The sequence below is a fragment of the Cnephaeus nilssonii genome (assembly GCF_951640355.1).
Source record: "Cnephaeus nilssonii genome assembly, chromosome: 8".
Lineage (NCBI taxonomy): Eukaryota > Metazoa > Chordata > Mammalia > Chiroptera > Vespertilionidae > Cnephaeus > Cnephaeus nilssonii.
The window spans coordinates 31,184,579-31,203,773 of record NC_137079.1 but is presented as its reverse complement, the minus strand read 5'-3'; the positions used below and the strand labels follow the sequence as shown (position 1 = coordinate 31,203,773).

Sequence of the window (19,195 nt, the reverse complement as noted above, 5' to 3'; positions counted from 1 at the left end):
CCCGGGCAGGAGTCCTTGAAGGGTCAAATTTGATCGAGTACTCAAGAGTTATTTTGCATTGCACAAAACATGAAGCAAATATGATGAACTAAACTGTTCTAACTCTAGTTTATTTAAACACTAGAGGCCCGATGCACGAAATTCGTGCACGAGGGGGGGGGGGCACGGGATCCCTCAGCCCGGCCTGCACCTTCTCCAATTCGGGACATTCCTCTCGCAATCCGGGACCACTGGCTCCTAACCACTCACCTGCCTGCCTGCCTGATTGCCCCTAACCACTCTGCCTGCCTGCCTGCCTGATTGCCCCTAACCCCTCTGCCTCCCTGCCTGATCACCCCTAACCACCTCTGCCTGCCTGCCTAATTGCTCCTAACCACTTCTGCCTTGGCCCCCCGCCATCATGGCTTTGTCTGGAAGGAGAACCGGACAACCAGAAGATGTCTGGTCAACCCGGTCTAATTAGCATATTACCCTTTTATTAGTATGGATAGATAGTTTGCATTTATTATCAAGATTTCTATGCCCATCAACTCAACTGCATTTCCTATAAAGCGACAGAATATTTTAAAAGAGAATGGGAATGCAGTGTCGTGGGGTTTTTATCCCCCTTCCCTCTGGTCATGATCCATGAGTTATTTCCTTCTGGTTTTTGTGGCTACATTTGACATTTGAAAATAAGAATTCTTGGGTATTTAAAAAATCTGACAGTTTTATAAAATTCCTCCTTTATCTTAAGCACAAGGTTTTGTCAGTGTGTTTTTCCTTAATGAGTACTTCTGATATTAATTCTTTTCAAGAACAGAATATAAGTCCACCGCATCACCAACGTGCACAAGGCTCCAGGACCTTCTCTTCTTTTTAGACTGTAAGTGTCTGATAACATACACATGTTCTTGTATCCCCAATTACTTCCTTACCCTCCAACCGAGTTACTTGGCCATCGCCCACCACTAATAACATTTTCCCCCAGCATGCTGCAATAATTTCAAGACTTCATTTATCATGCTCAGAATCTCAAAGATAAGAACAGGGTCAAGGAGTGAAAACATGAGCAACCAACGTGGCACATATAATACAATGCAGCACTAGTGGAGCTTGAGGCTTTACAAAACCCACTATTAGCTTAGCCTCATTGATTTGAGAAGGTCATGGTCAGATCAATCTGAATTAATAACTGAATTTAGCTATTTCCAGTAAACGCCATTAATTCTTTTAAAACCTATACAGACACACAAGGAAAGAAATTCAGCAAAATGCTGAAGGTTGTTTTTTTGTCAAGATTTTTGTTTTAAAACTGAATAGATAAGAAAGCATATAATTGCACAATCAATACAAAATGATGGTACATAATTAATACAATAAATAGCTACTTCTTAAATACTTAAAAGTAGCTTTCACTTAGCAGGTATATTCCTTGCACCTCGATGTTACTAACAAAATTCGCAGGCCGGTTTTCAAAAGATAATGTGAAGAATATCTCCTGGTTATGGCCAAATTATAAAAAAAAAACAAAAAAAAAACTTAATTAGTAGGATCTTATTTAATGCCACTTTTATTATATGTATTTTGTAGAGGTTTTAGAGGTTCAATTTACAATGTAGTTTCTTGATTTTTATTCTTACTTAATGCCAGTAAACTAAAATATTATGCTCTTTGACTAGAAGCCAAGATGAAGACACAGACGAATGGCATTACAGTTTGTGAATTTAGGAGATAATAACATTCCCATTAAAAAATAGCTTAGATTGTAGAGTTTTAAAATGTGTGACATTTCCCCACATATTCTGTATTTAAATTTCTTTAATCAGTTAGAGGAGAGATGGCCCAGAGTGTCAGCGTCATTTACAAAGCGAGAGACAGAGAGAGGGAGGGGGGAGGATACCTTAAGACAAAGGTCAGGCCACACCTGCTGAGCATGCCCTTCCTCTCCCCACTCTGGGGCCCGTGGCATCGGACACAATGACCACATGACAGAGGCAAATTCTCTTTGGCAAGAAAAGGCTCATCGGTCAAGTTTCCTAAAAAGTGACCTTCCCTGCCTCCCCCCACCCCCACCGCATCCCCCAGATATAAAATCCTTAATGTTGTGAAGTTCCTGAGCTCCCACAAGAATTCCAAACCAATGGGTGCCCACTTGGCACCCTTAAAAGAATAAACAAGTTCCCAAGTCAGTGCCTCCCTACAGGAAGCAGCAGCACCTTCGGTGAAGAAATAGGTGAAAAGCAACCACACCCCAGCAGTTTGCTACTCCATGGAAAAATGCTGCCGTTGCTTGTCTGGGTCCAGAATTTCGGAATAACAATATGGGAGTGAGAGGGAGCCAGCTCTACGCCAGGGCCCAGGAGGAGCAGAGTCCTGCTCTGTGCATGGTTGGAGCCAGAGTTCCCTCTGTCCTTCCAGGTTCCCTAAATACACCCCAAGGGCAAAGCCTGGCCACCCTGCACTGCTGGGACACAACCATGTGAAGTCACCCACTGTGTACGGGGTATCCGATGCCAGGAAAACGTGACGTGCCACAAATAAGGAAACAGACGCTGCTCCTTATAGCAAAAGACTCACAACGTAATAACTGCTGAGCGAATGACAAATGATTTGCTTCTGAGATATGGTTACCTACACTCGCCTAGAACCCATACTTAATTATGTGATGGGACACAGGAAACGCCTCAGGAGAGAGGTGCCTGTGTCAGGAACGAAATACTTGACAGCACAGAAAATGACGTGCATATTCTTATCTGTCACTGTTGGTGAAGCAAATTACTTTTTAAAATATCAAATTTTAAACTAGACTCACTGAGTAGACTACTTTGTTTGAAGCCTGACATGCAGAATATGTTATTATATTCATCCCGTGTAGACACCTGTTTTACTCCTCGCGGCCCTTCATGTCTTCCCACCACCAGGCATTAAGCCTTGAAGGGAATGCGTCCCCTGAGTATGAACAGCCCTCAGGTTGAGAAATTTAATTGTAAATATTTGAAAGGGAGATACTTTGGGCTAAGAACATAACCTCACAGAGGCAAGTAAGTGAGATATGAAAGGAAATGAATGGTGATTCCCATGAATATTTTCATAATTAAAATCTATTTCTCCCTCCTATTCAATTGTTGGTACTTACCCAAAAGTAAGACGAAAGAAATGACACCTAACCAATTGTCACTAGGCCAGGGGCAACCATCAGGGCAATTGTTTCAGAAAGTCGGGCACGATTCCAGTGAAGTTATTTAATACTAGCTCTGCCCTCCCAGTCCCACAGAAAATTTCAGAAATAAAATATGAAGAACTGAATAGATTTGTAGATGGGGTGGGGGGACGGGGGGGGGGGGGGAAGACAGTGAGGCAAGAATCACAAAAAGTTCTCAGCCATAATTGTCTTAACTCCAGGGAGAGAGACCAGATGGCAATTGGGACTCAAGAAACTTAAATTTTCACATCCGCAGGCTTGGAAAACGAGTGATAAAGGAACCTGGGAGAATGCTGCTGACTCACAGTTCCTCTTTTTCTCAGCATACATCATTGAGAAAGTATTCAAGACTGAGGAAATGTCTACTTGTAAAGCAATAACCCATTATGGGCCTGACCTTCCTCCACTCCAGATTAATGGAGCGCTCTGGCATTTATTGCATACCACAGCTCCTCTTGGAAAAATAACATTTTACTCTAGAAAGGTCGGCAAAGCACAGCACTGAAGTACCCCCTTGCATTTACAGGAAGACCTGAAATCAGAGGATAGCAGGCATTTAGTTCGGAATTCTAAGTCATTCCTGATGCAGGCCTTCAACTTGAAATTGGAATGTCTAGATTCTTTCCCAGATTGAGAAACAGACACCCAGTCAGAAGGACACGAATAATCGCAACTGTCATGCAACTTCATCTTTAGAAGATAAGTCTGTTAAGGCGTGTCCTACGCCCCAAGAAGCAGTACAAAATAAATTCCATCCTCACATAAGCTCCCAAGCTCTCTGTTCCCTCCCCCACCCAGACCGCTGCCTCTGTAAAAGTCACGAGAACTCCTCACCTTCAAGTGGCTGCTGGCTCTGATTCTACCCTCTCCACTTGGTCCTCCCATTCTCCCTGCCCAAGTCCCACAGCAGCTACCTCCAAAACTGCTGGTCCAAAAAAGAAAAGAAAAAAAAGCTTGAAGCCAGAGGGCAGGGAGTGGTCCCACCAGACAGCAGAGTAAGAGGTGTGGGAGGGTCCAGGAAAAAAAGTGTGTGCACGTGTGTGCATGTGGGTGCATGCCTATGTGCATGAGTCTGCAGGCATGCAAGTGAGAGACAAAGAATGTGTGTCACAAGAGATGTGCCATGAGGCATCGGAAAGTAAAATAGGTTTACCTGTGCAGGTGAGCAGAGAGGAAGGCAAGCCAGATAACTAATGGGGAAGGATTAGGAATTTGCAGTGGGAGAAGGATAAAGAGCCGAATTTTTTAAAAGAAAAAGGGGTGCAGCATGGATCGTGCAGCCAAGAGTGATGTCCCCCCAGCTGGGTCAACACTTAGGGTGTTGACTGTCAGATCATCAGAATACCCTGCGGAAGCCAGACCGCCCTGAGAGACAGTGGGGGCATCCACCCTGAAATCTGGCTTCAGCTCATGTCCTCCTGGCCCTGGACCCACAAGGGCTTAAGGACCGGGTTCTCAGCAGAGACCAGCAATCGAATGTCCATAAAAAAAGAAAAACATTGCCCTACTTTATGACTCCCCAGTCATATTTCAGAATGCTATTATTAGCCTTTGCTGGACGTTTGCCCCAGCCATAGATTACTTCTGCCCTGGCAGGCTAGGCATTCAATGAGCTGTCAGGTCACCATCTCATGCAAAGAACTGTGTGTCTCACATCCAGACAGGATGCAGCAGCGCCCAGGAGGCTAGGATGCCCCCACTGGGCCCTTCTGAGACGGCAGGGTCACCGCCTGTGTGGTCTAGAGTTCGTCAAGGTGATGCTTGCTCTTCACCAAGTGCCTCTGCGTAGCTGAGACACCAAAGCTCTGGTCCTCCAGCTCCTTATGGGGAGAGGTGGAACCGGAAACTCACCGCCCACCTCAGCCAGGGCAGGAGGGTAGCCACAGCAATGTTTACAAAGTGCCATGGACCAGGAGAAAAGGTGCCACTTCTGATGCAGAATAAAATATACAATTCCCTGGCCACCAGGGCCGGCAGTCTAAGAACAAGACTTTTCTAAGCCTCGACCATGAAATTCTGATAAGATGGGAGAGAAGAGGCCCGGCTTAAGAAAAACAGCAATTCCCGAGGGCTCAGAAAGACACACCTTCTGCTTTTTGCCAACCAACTTCACTTTCATGAAAATATGCCCTTTAATGATTTGGGGTCTCTTGTGTAGAAGTGAGAAGATAAGTTTGGGGCAAAGGGGCAGAATCGTCCATGGCAGTTTCCAATCCTCAATCAGGGCAAACATGATGAAAATTAGGGAAACAGAATTGGGGGGCCTAACTCACGTGCCCTTAGTGTGCTACATTTTAGGTCCCTGACCCACAACCCCAGCTCAACTCTGATCCCCTACGGGGCTCACTCTCACAACACTGCCTTCTTTTTATCCCTCGGGGCTCAGTGCTCAAATGGGGGTTTACTGATGCTGTTCCTGGTTTAATGTTTCCTTCTGCCATGGGGTTGTCTACTTGTCTAGCTAACCGCTGCCTAAATCCAAAAGGAAGAATGGGATGGAGTGAGATGGTGGACATAATCCGCTCACTGGATCTATTACAAATACATTTAATTCCTTTACCAGTCTTCTAGGGAAAACCATTTCAAAAACCAAGCATTTAGCCAGATGTTGAGACCTCAGAACCCACATCAACTGAAAGCCTGGGATTTCGTACCTAGAATCAGTTGACTAACATATGGCCCTCACATGTTAACAATGAGGCATCCATAAAAAAATTACTTAGACAAATCCTGGGATCTAACCAGACAGGTATAAGAGATTCAGCTCTCATTCATTACCAAACGCATCTTTCACTTCTGTAGGTCGGCCTGGAAGCATTCTGGATGGCACAACCTCACACTGATAAAGGAGAACTCCCATTGAAGGACTTTACACCGGGAATGACAGCATTGTAGAGATTAGCCAAGAACCGTTATTAGCTCCTCATGTTGGATTTTCATGTGAAGAAATCCAGAGTCAACTAATTTGGGGCCAGATAAGCATTAGACCTTCATGAAACTCCGTGGTTCAGCAATGGAGGCAGGCTAAACCTCATGGACGGGTGTTGGGTATACCTTTAACACATCTAATGGGTTTGCCAAAGGGGAAAGAAAACAAAGGGGCACCACTTCCCCAGGCATCTGGTTTGCTCCTTACCTCTGACTAATTCTTCCTTTGTTTAATTGCACATTGTGCTGAACCACTTCACAAGCATGCGGGTTCTGGCAATACCATTTTTACGGGTGCAGCTCTCCACGCCCACACTACATCATTATCACCATCATTACGTGCCGTCTGGAAACCAATTCTGAAAGCTCATGATGTGGCACCAACACACAGGAGGGAGAGCCAACGGCCCAGGTTTCATTGGTCAGGGTTGGTTTTAAGTCTTCCATCTTGAAGTAAAACATGCAGGCTCATTTGGCTCCTTCTATTCCTGCCAGCCAATGTTTTAGGATCGTATTTAGAAAAAATAATTTTTTTCCTGTGAATAGTCAAGACAAGGACTGTCTGGGCCCAGCATTACTGACGACAGCGTGCACTCATGTGAGGTGTTCTGGGCTTGAAAAGTCACAGGACACAATATTCCATCCAAGACATTTAATTTTTCTACCCCTCCTTCTAAACATGGGGGGAAAAAATCAACTCACTATTTTTAAAGCTGTTCTTGAGGAGGTACGTTCCAAATATAGTTGCAAATAGAAAAAAATGTAGATTTTTATCATTGTAATCTATCCTAGGTTTAACGGGTCTCAGAAGCACATGGCAGAGGAGCAGGTTTTGTGTGGTGGAGAGAAATAAGAAGATGAGATGGAAACTGGGAGAAGTACAGCTCACTGTTGCCCTGTGGTGTGGGAGAGTGTGTATTTCGGTGACATCCAATGGTGAGCCTTATGTGCATAGCAAGATAAACCCACTTTGCATAAATACATGTCTAGTGGCTGCCCAGGTATGATGTTGATATTTTGTCCTTGAATTCAGGCACAGATTTTTAAATTCTTTGTTTTCAGAGAACTACCAAAAAGACAAAAGTAGGTGAATGTGGAAACCCATATTGATTCTCATGACGAGACTCTGCCAGATGGTGATTCATGTCCAATATGTGGAAATAGGAAATAGGAGACATCTGGAAAATATCTTGGCATTACAAGACACCACAAAAAAAACATGGATTAACTCAAATAACCAGCTCACATGCCCCCGGGTCCTGTGGTGAGCACCAGTGGCCCCCAAAGTGGTTTAAGTAGACACTCGGGAGTGCTTACATCCATGATAAGGCAGAAAGTCAGTGATGTTTCTGAAAGGTTCCCTTTTAAATAATATCTAGAACAAGAACAGTTGGCTGGGGGAGGAGAGGCGTTTGGACAACCCTTGTAACTATATGTATGTCAGGAAAAGGAGATAACAACAGAAGCCTGCAGAGGTATTTGGGATGTTAGGGAAGCGAATAAAAGGAGAGGTGGTTTCCCTTATAAGTTAAGGGATAATGATTCTGGAAATGGAAGATAAAATCACGTTGACTAGAAATTGGATGATGTTTCCAGACAGACCTCCCAAGTGAGTACATTTCATTTTCCCTCCACCAAAAGCTTCCAAAAGCTACAAACACTCTTCCTAACAGTGGTGCTGTGATTCTCAAAACATCCTAACATCCCTTTAACTCAGGTCCCAGGAGGGCCTCTGTCCCAAGTGGACCAAGCCCATTTCCCTGGTCTCCTAGTCTTTCTCTGTGAATTGAGAGTCAGCCCGTCTGTGCCTATGTCTTTACGTCTAGGCATCCGTCCAGGACTGGACCAGCAAGCAAACTCTTTCCTCATATTTATCACAACTTTTCAATTCAACTACTGCTAAAATGACAGGTACACACAGATGATATTTTAAATTTCCTAAGTTCTTTTACGTACAATACCTTTCACTTGATCCGATGGGCAACATTAGAAACTTTGAGATCAAAGGTCATTTCCCTTTTTTTATAGGTTAACTTGATCAGAATGACTTGATGAAATACCCTCAGCTACCAGATACTGGGACACACACTGGAATCAAGGCTTTTACTCAACAAAACATTCTTTTCCTGAAAGCTGTTCCTGATTTGGGAAACAAGTGGTATCTGTGATCAACTAAGTTGGGGGAACTGTACCCCAGGAGGTTCAGAAGCTTCTCAAAGGTCCTAGAGTGGAAGCAACAAACATCCACTTAACCATCACTCAGTGTTGCCCAAACTTATTTGTCCTTGGAACGCTCTTTCATATTCTGTCCCAAAAGAAACATCTACTAACAATCCCAAAGTGGTCTGAGGATCACAGCTTGGGAAGGGCTGAACTAGACCCATCTGACTTTCGTGAGTGCTCAAAATACATAAAAATAAAGATATCCAATCAGTCTCACAAATATTATAAGTAATTTCAAATACATTTGATGCGCTAATTAAACAAATCTTAATTTTATTAAATAAGCCTCCTGATATTTTATACTAAGTAGCAGCTTTTACTACATTTTTACTTAATATATTTCACTTCTTGGAAGTAAGGAAATGGGATTTCTTTTGAAATAGACTAGGTTTTGAAATTTTCACTAATTTTAATGTACTACAGTGCCTCTCACAGAGTAAGTGCTTTATACATAAATTATTGTTCTTAGTAGTAATTCATTATTAGTCCAAATCAGTTCATTGAGCCAAAGTTTCAAAGAGCCTACACAAAAATATTTACTTTCAGGAAAAAAAAATTAAATATTCAGGAAGAAATATGACACCTGTAACATTCAGAACAATGGTTAATATAATTTAATGTATGGGGAAATTTTTTCAGTATCCTGATAAAAAATAATAGAAAGATAATCTTGTTCTTTAATAACCCTTGAGGACCCTAATCTATAATACACAGATACTAAGAATAATTTGAAATGAAAAGAGAATAACTACTTGATAAATAAAGTATAACACACAAAAGCACTATTCCTGTTAATGATATAATCTTTGACTATGTCCAGAATGGATCAACTGTATAGCTACTCCTGGGAAATCAAGGAAGCATGCCCCTTAAGTAACAAAGGTTACTGCCTTGTAACCAGAGTGAGAAATTCCCTACAGGATAGAGTATATTCCAGGATTTCCTGAAGGAAGGGAGTGGAGGGGCCGATCCTCACTATGTACGTGCTCTTGCATCTCTTGAAGCAAGCCTAAGAAATCCTCACTTCCGCATGCCCTCCACTCAGGGTTTTGTTCTGAATGCTGTACAGAATAAACATGCCCTGAATGGCATGCAATAAAAGCTGGTTGTTCTGGGCTGGGCTTCCCCTGACCTCCCTCAGGTGGAGATGGGGCTCAGACTTGGCAGATGACCTCTGACCTGCTTCATATTAAAGACAAGGTGGCTCCCTGTGGATATTTGTTTAACCGGGTGGAGGCCCTAGTGGATACTCCCCTAGAACAGGAACTGGGAGTTCTTCCCATGGTCCCAGAGGAACAGGGTCATTTCTTTGTGGTCCTCCAGCCACCCTCCATCACTACCCGTTCAGAGAAAGGCTTCGGAAGGTCTGCGTGCCTTGGCAGGTGGGCAGGGGATCAGCATATACACCATAGATTCCGTTTTAGAGCAGCAGGAGCTTGCTCAAGACTCGAGGATACTCTGAACGACAAGTTCATCATGTTGATTCTCTCAGATCTGGATCTTCTTATCTTGAAGTATGGAAATTGATTAGAGCTACGATAGGACTTAAATCCCATTACTCACATCTCATTTGCTATAGGAGATTGGGCTAGTGCAGCGGCTTTTGATCCAGGCTGACTTTACTCCCTGCTCTCCCCAGCTCCCAGGAGGCACCGGCCACATCTAGAGATATTTGCGATGGGGGAGGGAGAGTGCTCCTGGCATCTGGTGGGTAGAGGCCAGGGATGCTGCTAAACATCCTGCAGTGCACAGGGCACTGCCCACAACAGAAACATTTTTCTATCCAAAGTGTAACAGTGTCAAAGCTGAGAAACCCTGGACTAGTAAAATGGGTATTAACATAATAAGCATAAAAAGCATTCAGTACCATGCCTGGCCCTAGCTAGAAGTCCAAAATACATCAGTCCCCTACTCTTTCTTGCTCTGACACTCCAAAGCCAGGATTTTTCTCTCCTGGCCAAAATCTGTTGTTTATAAGCAGGGGCTATAATTTAATGTTAACACACAGACAGACAGGTGTATATGTAGGAATGATGTCGAATATCTGTTGACTCTGTCAATGTATATAGGAGCTAAATAGCTGGTAAAGCTACAAATCAATTACCATAATAAGAGAGAAGAGTATCCTGCACAAACTTTGTGCTAAAGCAACATTAACTTTTTTCTAGCTCTCCAGAGCCAGAAACAGAATTACTTCCAGATTGGCTAGATTTCTCCAGCCCTTTCAAATCAGATAAGGTACACATTTTAGGCAAAAAGACAGAAATTCCATTTTTGAAGTTCTCTGCCTTGAATACTATCTGGGACTATACTCTCTGATGACTATATTACTGCTGTGCAGACCCGGCGTGTGGAGAGGGACTGCGATTTATAAACCATCTCATTAGTAATAACAAAATAATGTGCTTCTTTCCCACGTTGTTGGCAAGGATCTGGGTATCAGCAGGTTAAAGTATTCTGAGAAGATATCAGATACCCACGCAGTTCCCACCATTCGTTAGAATCACTATAATTTTGGTTAATTAAGACTCTGTGCTTCCAAGACTATGTGGCTTGGGAATGTCCCTTTCAAGAGTCAGGAACTATCAAACTTTTTCTATGGTAGCATCTATCAACTGTCCACAGAGTTGCTTTCTCTGATTAGTGTAGTTCAGTTCAGCATGTGTCTTTATGCATATGTGTGAGAGGTGACTCTATTCTATATCCAAGCAAGTCTGGGGAATTAGTGAACACAGAATTTGCCTGGATCCTACTTGTCTAAGAAGCTGTCCCTTTATTTATGGTTCTAGGACCTAGAACCTAGGTGACAGGGATCAATCCCTTCTCAGAACAACTGCAGCATTTGTTTGCTCTTTCATTTCTCCTAGAACTTGATAATTCACTCTTGTTATTGATTTCATGTGCAAATGTCCTGCCTCTAGTTTAACCTGAAGTTCCTTTTTTTTTTTTTTGGACACTCCAGGGTCAAAGAATATAATGACAGCTTTATACAAACATGGACTCCCATGGTTAAAATACTTGAAAGACTTCTTATGCAAACTCTATTTTAGCAAAATATAAATAGTTCATTTCCAAATATTTAGCAGTAACTACTGGGAAAATGTAGCCTTTCCAATCATCTCAAACAATTGAGAAAATCAGGTTATCAAGCAAAAGAGGAGCTTAAACTTTTGGCTATTTCTGAGTAGACAAGCATTCAAAACCCTAATCAGTTTAAGTAGATAACATTCCTACACTGCTGAGGCCTCAGGAAGAACACAAAGCCATTGTGTACAAACCCAAATTAATTACCTAAGAGAAAACATCTGAAGAGATGAGTGGCCAGCCAGGGAAGTAGGAAAATAAACAGTTCAGCAAAGACGCTAAAATCCAGTGAAAGACTCATGAATCTAACTGTTGAACTCAGAATAAGATACCTGGTATTATACTGATGACTATGAGATTATAAATTGACCAAGGATCTGCCACATTAACGTTTACTTAGCTCTCTAGAGGATATAAGTCATTCTGTCAATTAATCACATCTCCATGGAAAGCAGGACTTAGCCAAAAGAGATTTGGCAATTTGTACTGGAGATATTCCAATTTCCACTGGTGAATTCTAAACAGCCAATGTATCAAAGTGTTTTTCAAGGAGATGTGGAAAAGACATGTCTCAGAAACAATGATTTCCAAATTTCTAAGGCAGTAACACTCTGTCCCACTTAAGTAACTTTACTTCTCTTGGGGTTATATGACTCCTATTATCCTATTTTTTAATACAAGTCAAAATTCATTTAATTTGTGGATATTTGAGAACAGCAAGAAAACTTCCATGAGAATTAAAGACATTTGTTAGTAGCTCAAAAGTACATCTGCAACTTGAACCACTAGATTTAAATTGTGATTCTAAACCCTTTATTCCTTTTGCATTTCTACCCAATTAACATGTCTAGGACTTGCTTTGAGAATGGGTTGGAGCTGGTGGCAGTTGCAAAAGACCAACTTCTCTCACTGACCAGCCAGCCAAGAACAAATTTCTTTGTTGTCTGACCTTGGGAAGAGAGAAATGGAACCAGATCTGAAAGCTCAGTCAAGCTCTAGGTGTATCACATCATTAAACTAATTATTTTAACATCACTTCCAAGACAATTAGTGGAAGTTTAAAATTTCCTCTTTCCGTGGGAGGAAGGGCCGCTTCCTTGCTCATGTTATGTGAACCACGGGACCTGAAATCTTTATGCTCAAGAGGACAAAAGATAGATCTCTGATTTTGTTAAAAGGATATAATTCTAAACCAGTTAGCTATGCCCCTAGATTTCAAGAGGCCTTCTGAATCCATTCAATAACTAGTCTTTGACTGAATTAATTTATAGCTTCCCCTGAAGTTAAATAGTCTTTATTTAATAATAACAGGAAAAAATTTGAAAATGGGCAATGAGAGAGACTGTTGAGGGAACAAGGTCAGGCCAGGAAAGATCCAGTCGGCCCAAGATATTGGATGTCTGATTGACTTTCTAGGAAGTATAGAAGTCTACATCTTTTTTTTTTTTAAATATATTTCATTGATTTTTTTACAGATTGGAAGGGAGAGGGATAGAGAGTTAGAAACATCGATGAGAGAAATATGGATCAGCTGCCTCCTGGAGCACACTCCCTACTGGTTATGTGCCCGAAACCAGGTACATGCCCTTGACCGAATCGAACCTGGGACCCTTGAGTCCGCAGGCCGATGCTCTATCCACTGAGCCAAACCGGTTAGGGCCAGAAGTCTATATCTTCTATCCAGTCCCAACAGGAGCTCTGTGGTTCCCCAATTTCAAAGCTTAGGCAGTTGCAGCAGCAGGCTGACCTGAGCCCTCCTCACAAGAAAGTATCACCATCGAAGGGCACGTCTTCTCCCTCGACACTCTCCTGCCCTTGATCTTTGCAAGCCCACATGAAAGCAGGGCCCGCTGCATGTCTCCATATCCCAATTCACACGGACCTGGGCCAGAGGAAAGGAGAGGCTACAGCAAGGGTTTCATCAAGGCTCGGTTTTGGAGGGGGGGGGGATGTTTCAAGACCCTTTTCTTGTGAGGTTGGGTGCCAGGTGCTGTCTATGATTCAGATGTGACCCTGTCTTCTCTAAAAATGTTGGGACAACTCTGAACTGAAGTGGGCCAAGTCCCCGACTAGCTGTCATCAAGTTATGAAAAAGTCAGCTGAAAATATGTTGAAAGCTATACGTGGATAAATCTACTCTGTTATATATCAATGGGTGGGTTTTTGGTAAAAATTAAAATAAATCTGGCTAGAAAAGGTATGGACAGAATAGGAAGTCTGAAAACCACCAGAGCCATGCAGCTCCTAGACTGGAGTGGAAATCCAGAAGTCGGTGGAATGGACCCTGTGCCTTTCAAGAGAGAGAAATGCTATCTCTGCCGACCCCTCTCCAAACCCTGAAGCTTTACTTGCAAGAAAAACGTAGAGCTGATCTAGGCTTTCATTTCCTATTGTTGACATCTGGAAGTTCTACTTTTCATACTTTTAAGGATTTTTTGTTAGTTCTGTGTGCTTGTGTGTAATTCAAGCTAGACCATTTTTTAAAAAGGGGGTGGGGGATCATTATGGTATGAACATACTTGCCTCTACTTTAAAATACCTCTTGAGAATGCACACTGGACCCAGCTAGAAAAACTCCCCCAGAAGAGAATGCACAGCCCCTGAAGATGAATTAGAGGTGATAAAGTTGATGATGAAAGACATAAAAATGTTTCCATATCCTCCATTTATTCAAAAACTATCCAGGTAATAGTAGTGTCAACAACTGTCAGCATATTTTTTTAAAGAATAATGTTGGCATTTCAGCAAGTAGTTAAAAAGAAATACCACCATTTTCTGCAAAACAGAATTCGCTGAATTTCAAAAGTGAGAGTCTGGGATCCCATACACCTTCAGCAGGCCACGAGTGAGAGAAAAACGCTCGTGCTAGCCTGGCTGACACCTTCAACTCCCCGAAAGCAGGCAGTGGTCCACTGGGGCTCACTCCCTTCCACACGACCCCCACCGCTGAGTGCTCCCACATGGGAGGCGGACTGGTTTATTGGCCATGTTTTCCCACTGCCAGGCCTGGTTTCCATGGTGACTCCCAGACAGGTTTAGGATGCTGCACTATCCCTGGGTAAAAACCAGATAGGCAACTTCTCTCATGTCTGAAAAGCACAGATATGACTTGCCTTTCAAAGAAAATGATCCCTGGTGCTTAAATGAGAGGGAGGAGAAGTGCTTGCTTAGAAAAAAATATTTTCATTTTACATTTGGGAAACAATAAATATTTACTGTTTTTTTGTAAATGAATCTAGACAAGTATGAATTAAAATCTAGAAATCAAAATAAACAAACAAGCAGAACAGAAACAGACTCACAGATATAGAGAATATTTTGATGGTTACAAGATGGGAGGGGAACAGGGGAGATGGGTGAAAAAGGTAAGGGATTTAGAGGTAGAAACTGATAGTTATAGCGTAGTCATGGGGGTATAAGCACAGCATAGGGAATATAGTCAGTAATATTCTAACAACTATGTATGGTGTCAGATGGGTATGAGATTTCCGGGATGATCACTTAGTAAGTTTTATAATGTCTAATCACTGGGGTGTACACCTGAAACTAATATAATATTGTATTTCAACTGTAATTGAAAAATAAAAATGATTTAAAAAAAATTTTTAAATACTAATTTGAATAGAAAGCCCACAGGTTCAATAAAACTTTCTTCTTTTTTCAGAAAAAGGCTAAGTTTAGCTCTTATACATTAATTCCAAAGAATACTGTTGACGTGACAGACTTTCTTCCAATACACTTGTTCCCTCTAGAATCAAAAGAGGAAAATGAACCAAATCCCTTTTCCTACATTAATTGCCACTAATTAGTACAATCTTTGGAGAATAACTATTAAGATTCGGAGCAATAATGTTAAACCTGATTTTGTTTCATTTGTATTGCTCTGGGGAAATTATTAAAATAGTAATAAGGCTTTAACATGAAATGATGATTATTTGGTGGCTTAAAAGTAGTTGCTAATACATTCCACACTGATGGCAATTCAAAAGGAACTGTAGTTACTTAAGTTTTGGCTACTTACCTTTTGTCCCTTCACTCCCTGGCAGTCACATTTCCCACAGCCGGAGCCAGCACATCCACCACCCTGGAAGGAAGAGAAAAAAAGTCTTTAAATAGAAGAACTCTTGCAAATTGAGGTCCACATCTGAAATGAAATGATTTTGGCATCTTCACCTATTAATGGGGAAAGTCCTACCCCGTTATTATGAGCACAGTCTTAAAGTATGTGACATCTAGATTTGCCCTAATGGGGCTGTCACGTATTTGTCCAATGGTTCATCTCTCTTGACCTAATAGATAGAAGAGCAATCGTGGAGTAGGACACATCAAAACATAACTTAGTCCAAAAAGTGAAGACTGTCACTTACATTTTTGAAGTGGACTTTCTAAGAGATTATGTTGATAGGATACAAGGCAATGAAAATGTCACACTTCTGATTTACGAGTTTAAGATGTGAGACCAGGGACGGTGGCTTAGGAGGGCTGAGTCCGTGCTTCGTCCCTCTCATTTCCAGGGAAATACAGGCATGCAAAACGACATTTGGGGCTCATTTTTAATCCCAAACCCTAAAGAACTGATTTAAAACCCAATTAAAGCTTGAATATTCAACTAAAGAACATTCAACAACAAAATGTCCCTTGTAGTTCATTTCTAGCATGTAAATCAATGTTAAAACTGCACAGAAAAGAATTCAAGCATGTAATAAAAGCTAGAGAAGAAGGGAACTAATGTGTTCAAGTGCTACAGACAGCTATCACCCCCATTCTACAGATGTAAAAACTGAATTAGGAGGCTTAATATAACATGCAAGAATGAGGCTGAAATTAGAACCCAACTTCCATTATGTAAAACTTCCAACACAATAAAAGGTAAACATATGACGGTACCTACATAGAGTTGCAATTTCCATAGAAGAACCCAGATTTTAAACCAAAACAGGCCGAGGTATTGTGGACAGAATATAAGAGGGTATGACAAAAATAATTTTAAGGAGCCTGTAAGTCTGAGATAAAATGTGTAGCTGAATTTTGTTTCAGGTGATAAGTTTCTTGAAAAGAAAACCATACTGTTAATCATACTGTGATCAGGTGTTTTTTTTAAAACAATATACTCATCTAGGCTCCATTGCCATGAAGATCTGCATAAAACAACTGCATCTGAAGATATTTATTTTATTCGTGAAACCTAAACAAGTCCCTCCAAGACAGTAAGCTGTTCTTAATTTTATATTTTGGAAATGGGGACAATTGACAGCAATCCAGACTCCTGAGATTATGGTTCTGTTTCTTTCCCTGGCTCACATTTTGGGCAATTTTTTAATCAATCCATGTTCGTTTGCAGTTTGCTTCACATTCTGGGTTTTGGTGACCAAACACAGGAGGCTGAAATCTTAAACCTGTGCTCCGGAAGCTTCCTCCAAAATGCACAAATACAAGTGCTGAGAGACTCAAAAGGTGTGCCTCCCTCAACATCCCCATCTCTTGTCCAATACCCAGATGAGCACTGACTACTCGCTACGTGGGTTCCCATAAAAGGTTGACTACATGCCTCTACTGCGACATTTATCATGTTCCTTATAGCCCTTTACGCGTATGTCTCCCCAGCACCCCATGAGCACTTTGGGGGCCGGACCAGACCCTCTTTCTGAGACTACACCGGTTGTAAAACTGACATTAAGAAGTAAAGAACACCACTGACTGAACAATGGCACATCAATTATTAGATCTACCCAATTTTAGAATTGTTAAAACACCAATGAATGGGCATCTCAGAATTGATGAAATAGAGTAGTAGGTTCCCGATTACTGTCATTTTGTTGGTGGTGGTGGAGGTGGTGTACATTTAATCAACCTTAAATAACAACCATAGACTGGCATGTCAACTCACAGGGTATTACTGCATAGTATCACTGGGGGAAAACTACAAAAAGGGAACTCAGCCATGATTGTGAGACCATCCCAGATTCCCAGACTAGACAGAGAAGAGTGGAGGTTCTCATGGGTGCATGGGTCCCTGGAGCTGCCCAGAGCGCCTAGGTGAGTCCTTAAACCAGGAAAGCCCAACAGGTGAGGCAGCTTCAAGTCACAGGCTCCATGTTGGCCTCCCCTCTCTTACTACCTCATTCCCCACAACTTTCCTGCTTCTGAGCCAGGTTCAGAAACACCTCTGCTCTTTAAACTCAGCTAAACTCCATTCCACTCCTACAGGTACAGGAAGGAAATAGCAACCAGGTGAAGGCTCATTTATTTGTATAGTCCGCAGAGGAACTGTCTACCTACCACGCAGACTCAGCTGGCAGAAACCCATCTACAGCCTGAAGCAGTGTGGGCTTTTCTACTCAGAGTTCAATAACAGTTCTTCAAAACTTCCAATTAGGGAATCCAATGGCTTAAGCCGAAAAGGACTATCTGGTAATTCTGGGTTTTTCTCTACTAATTCTGGGTTTTTCTCTGTTGATAAAATCTCAGAGGCTTATCTTAATTTAATTTGAGGGAAGTTATAAAAATAAATTTCCTGGAACTGTTCCCTTAAGCTATCAGTAATGCCTTAATGACAGGGGACCCCAGATAAGAGGTTACAGGGGCACAATTGTGGATGTTGAGGTCAAGTTGCTTCATGAGCCTTTGCTACAGAAACATACCCAGTCTGAGGGTAACAAATAATCAGTTTTGCTTTGGACAGCACTTCAGGTCATGACAAACATTGGGGAAAATCTAAAGCGAAAAATAAAGGACTGCCCTGGTAGGGTAGCTCAGCTTGTTAGAGCGTTGTCCAGATATGTCAAGGTTGCAGATTTGATCTCCAATCAGGGCACATACAAGAAGCAACCAGTGAATGCATACATAAGTGGAACAACAAATCGATGTTTCTCTCTCTCTCCCCTCCCCGCCCCCACCCTTCTCTCTCTCTTTCTCTCTCAAGTCAATCAATAAATAAAAATTTAAAAATAAATAAAAGACTACAGCCTTTTTTATAGGCTCTATTATAGAAATAAAGTACCCTCATCTGCCCCCATCAGCTTATATCAAGAAAGATTTTCTCAATTCTCAGACCAAAGACATTCATGGCTCCTTATCTGCTTTATTCATTTGGGAAATTTTAGTACCAATTCAGGCCCTAGAAGGCAATTCCAAAGAATCAATAATTCTAAAAACATTTAGATTATGGTCAACTTTTCAGATCAAAGGGCGTTTTTTTAGACCAGGATGTTTGCTTTACATTCTGGGTGGCCTAGTATGTAAATACCTATGTAAAAAACTAACAAAACAAAACCTAATTTTTCGAAAGCAAACGAAAATCTTAAACTGCACATTTACTTTGCTAAATAAACTCTATCTTGAAATATCACTGTTCTGGTCCTTTATAATCGCTGTCACATCATGGCCCATGCTGGCTATCACCTTAGCACAGATAGGTATTTTGTGATTCAAGAACACACTGCTAAAAAGAATACAAATGACACTCTAAGCTTCCCCTTTTAATCAGGTGTCATGCATGATTTTGAAATAGTTAATTAAAATAGAAGCCTTTGAGTAACGCAAATTTTAATCTTCCAGGTGAATTACTAGAATGACTATATTGAAAGGGCAAATAAACTATATGTGTTACTCAGATTCACAATTTCTTTGGTGACCTACATGTTAAAGGCTATGTCATAAATTTCTTGACTTCCTGAGGAATTACATTTTGCATCTGGACCTCTCAGCAATATTAAAAGATATACGCAGTCTCACAGACTCAACAGCTCCCTACTGGCTGCACATCTGAGGGAATTA

At 41.6% G+C, this 19,195-nt stretch overlaps 1 protein-coding gene across 1 annotated transcript in view; it reads right to left on the bottom strand.

Annotated features, from left to right (window-relative positions):
* Nucleotides 1–19,195, bottom strand: part of COL4A1 (collagen type IV alpha 1 chain) — a 136,895-nt gene that overhangs the window by 62,968 nt on the left and 54,732 nt on the right. The window contains exon 2 of the mRNA XM_079779587.1: nucleotides 15,441–15,503. Coding sequence (XP_079635713.1) covers nucleotides 15,441–15,503 — 63 coding nt within the window. The remainder of the gene's footprint in view (nucleotides 1–15,440; nucleotides 15,504–19,195) is intronic.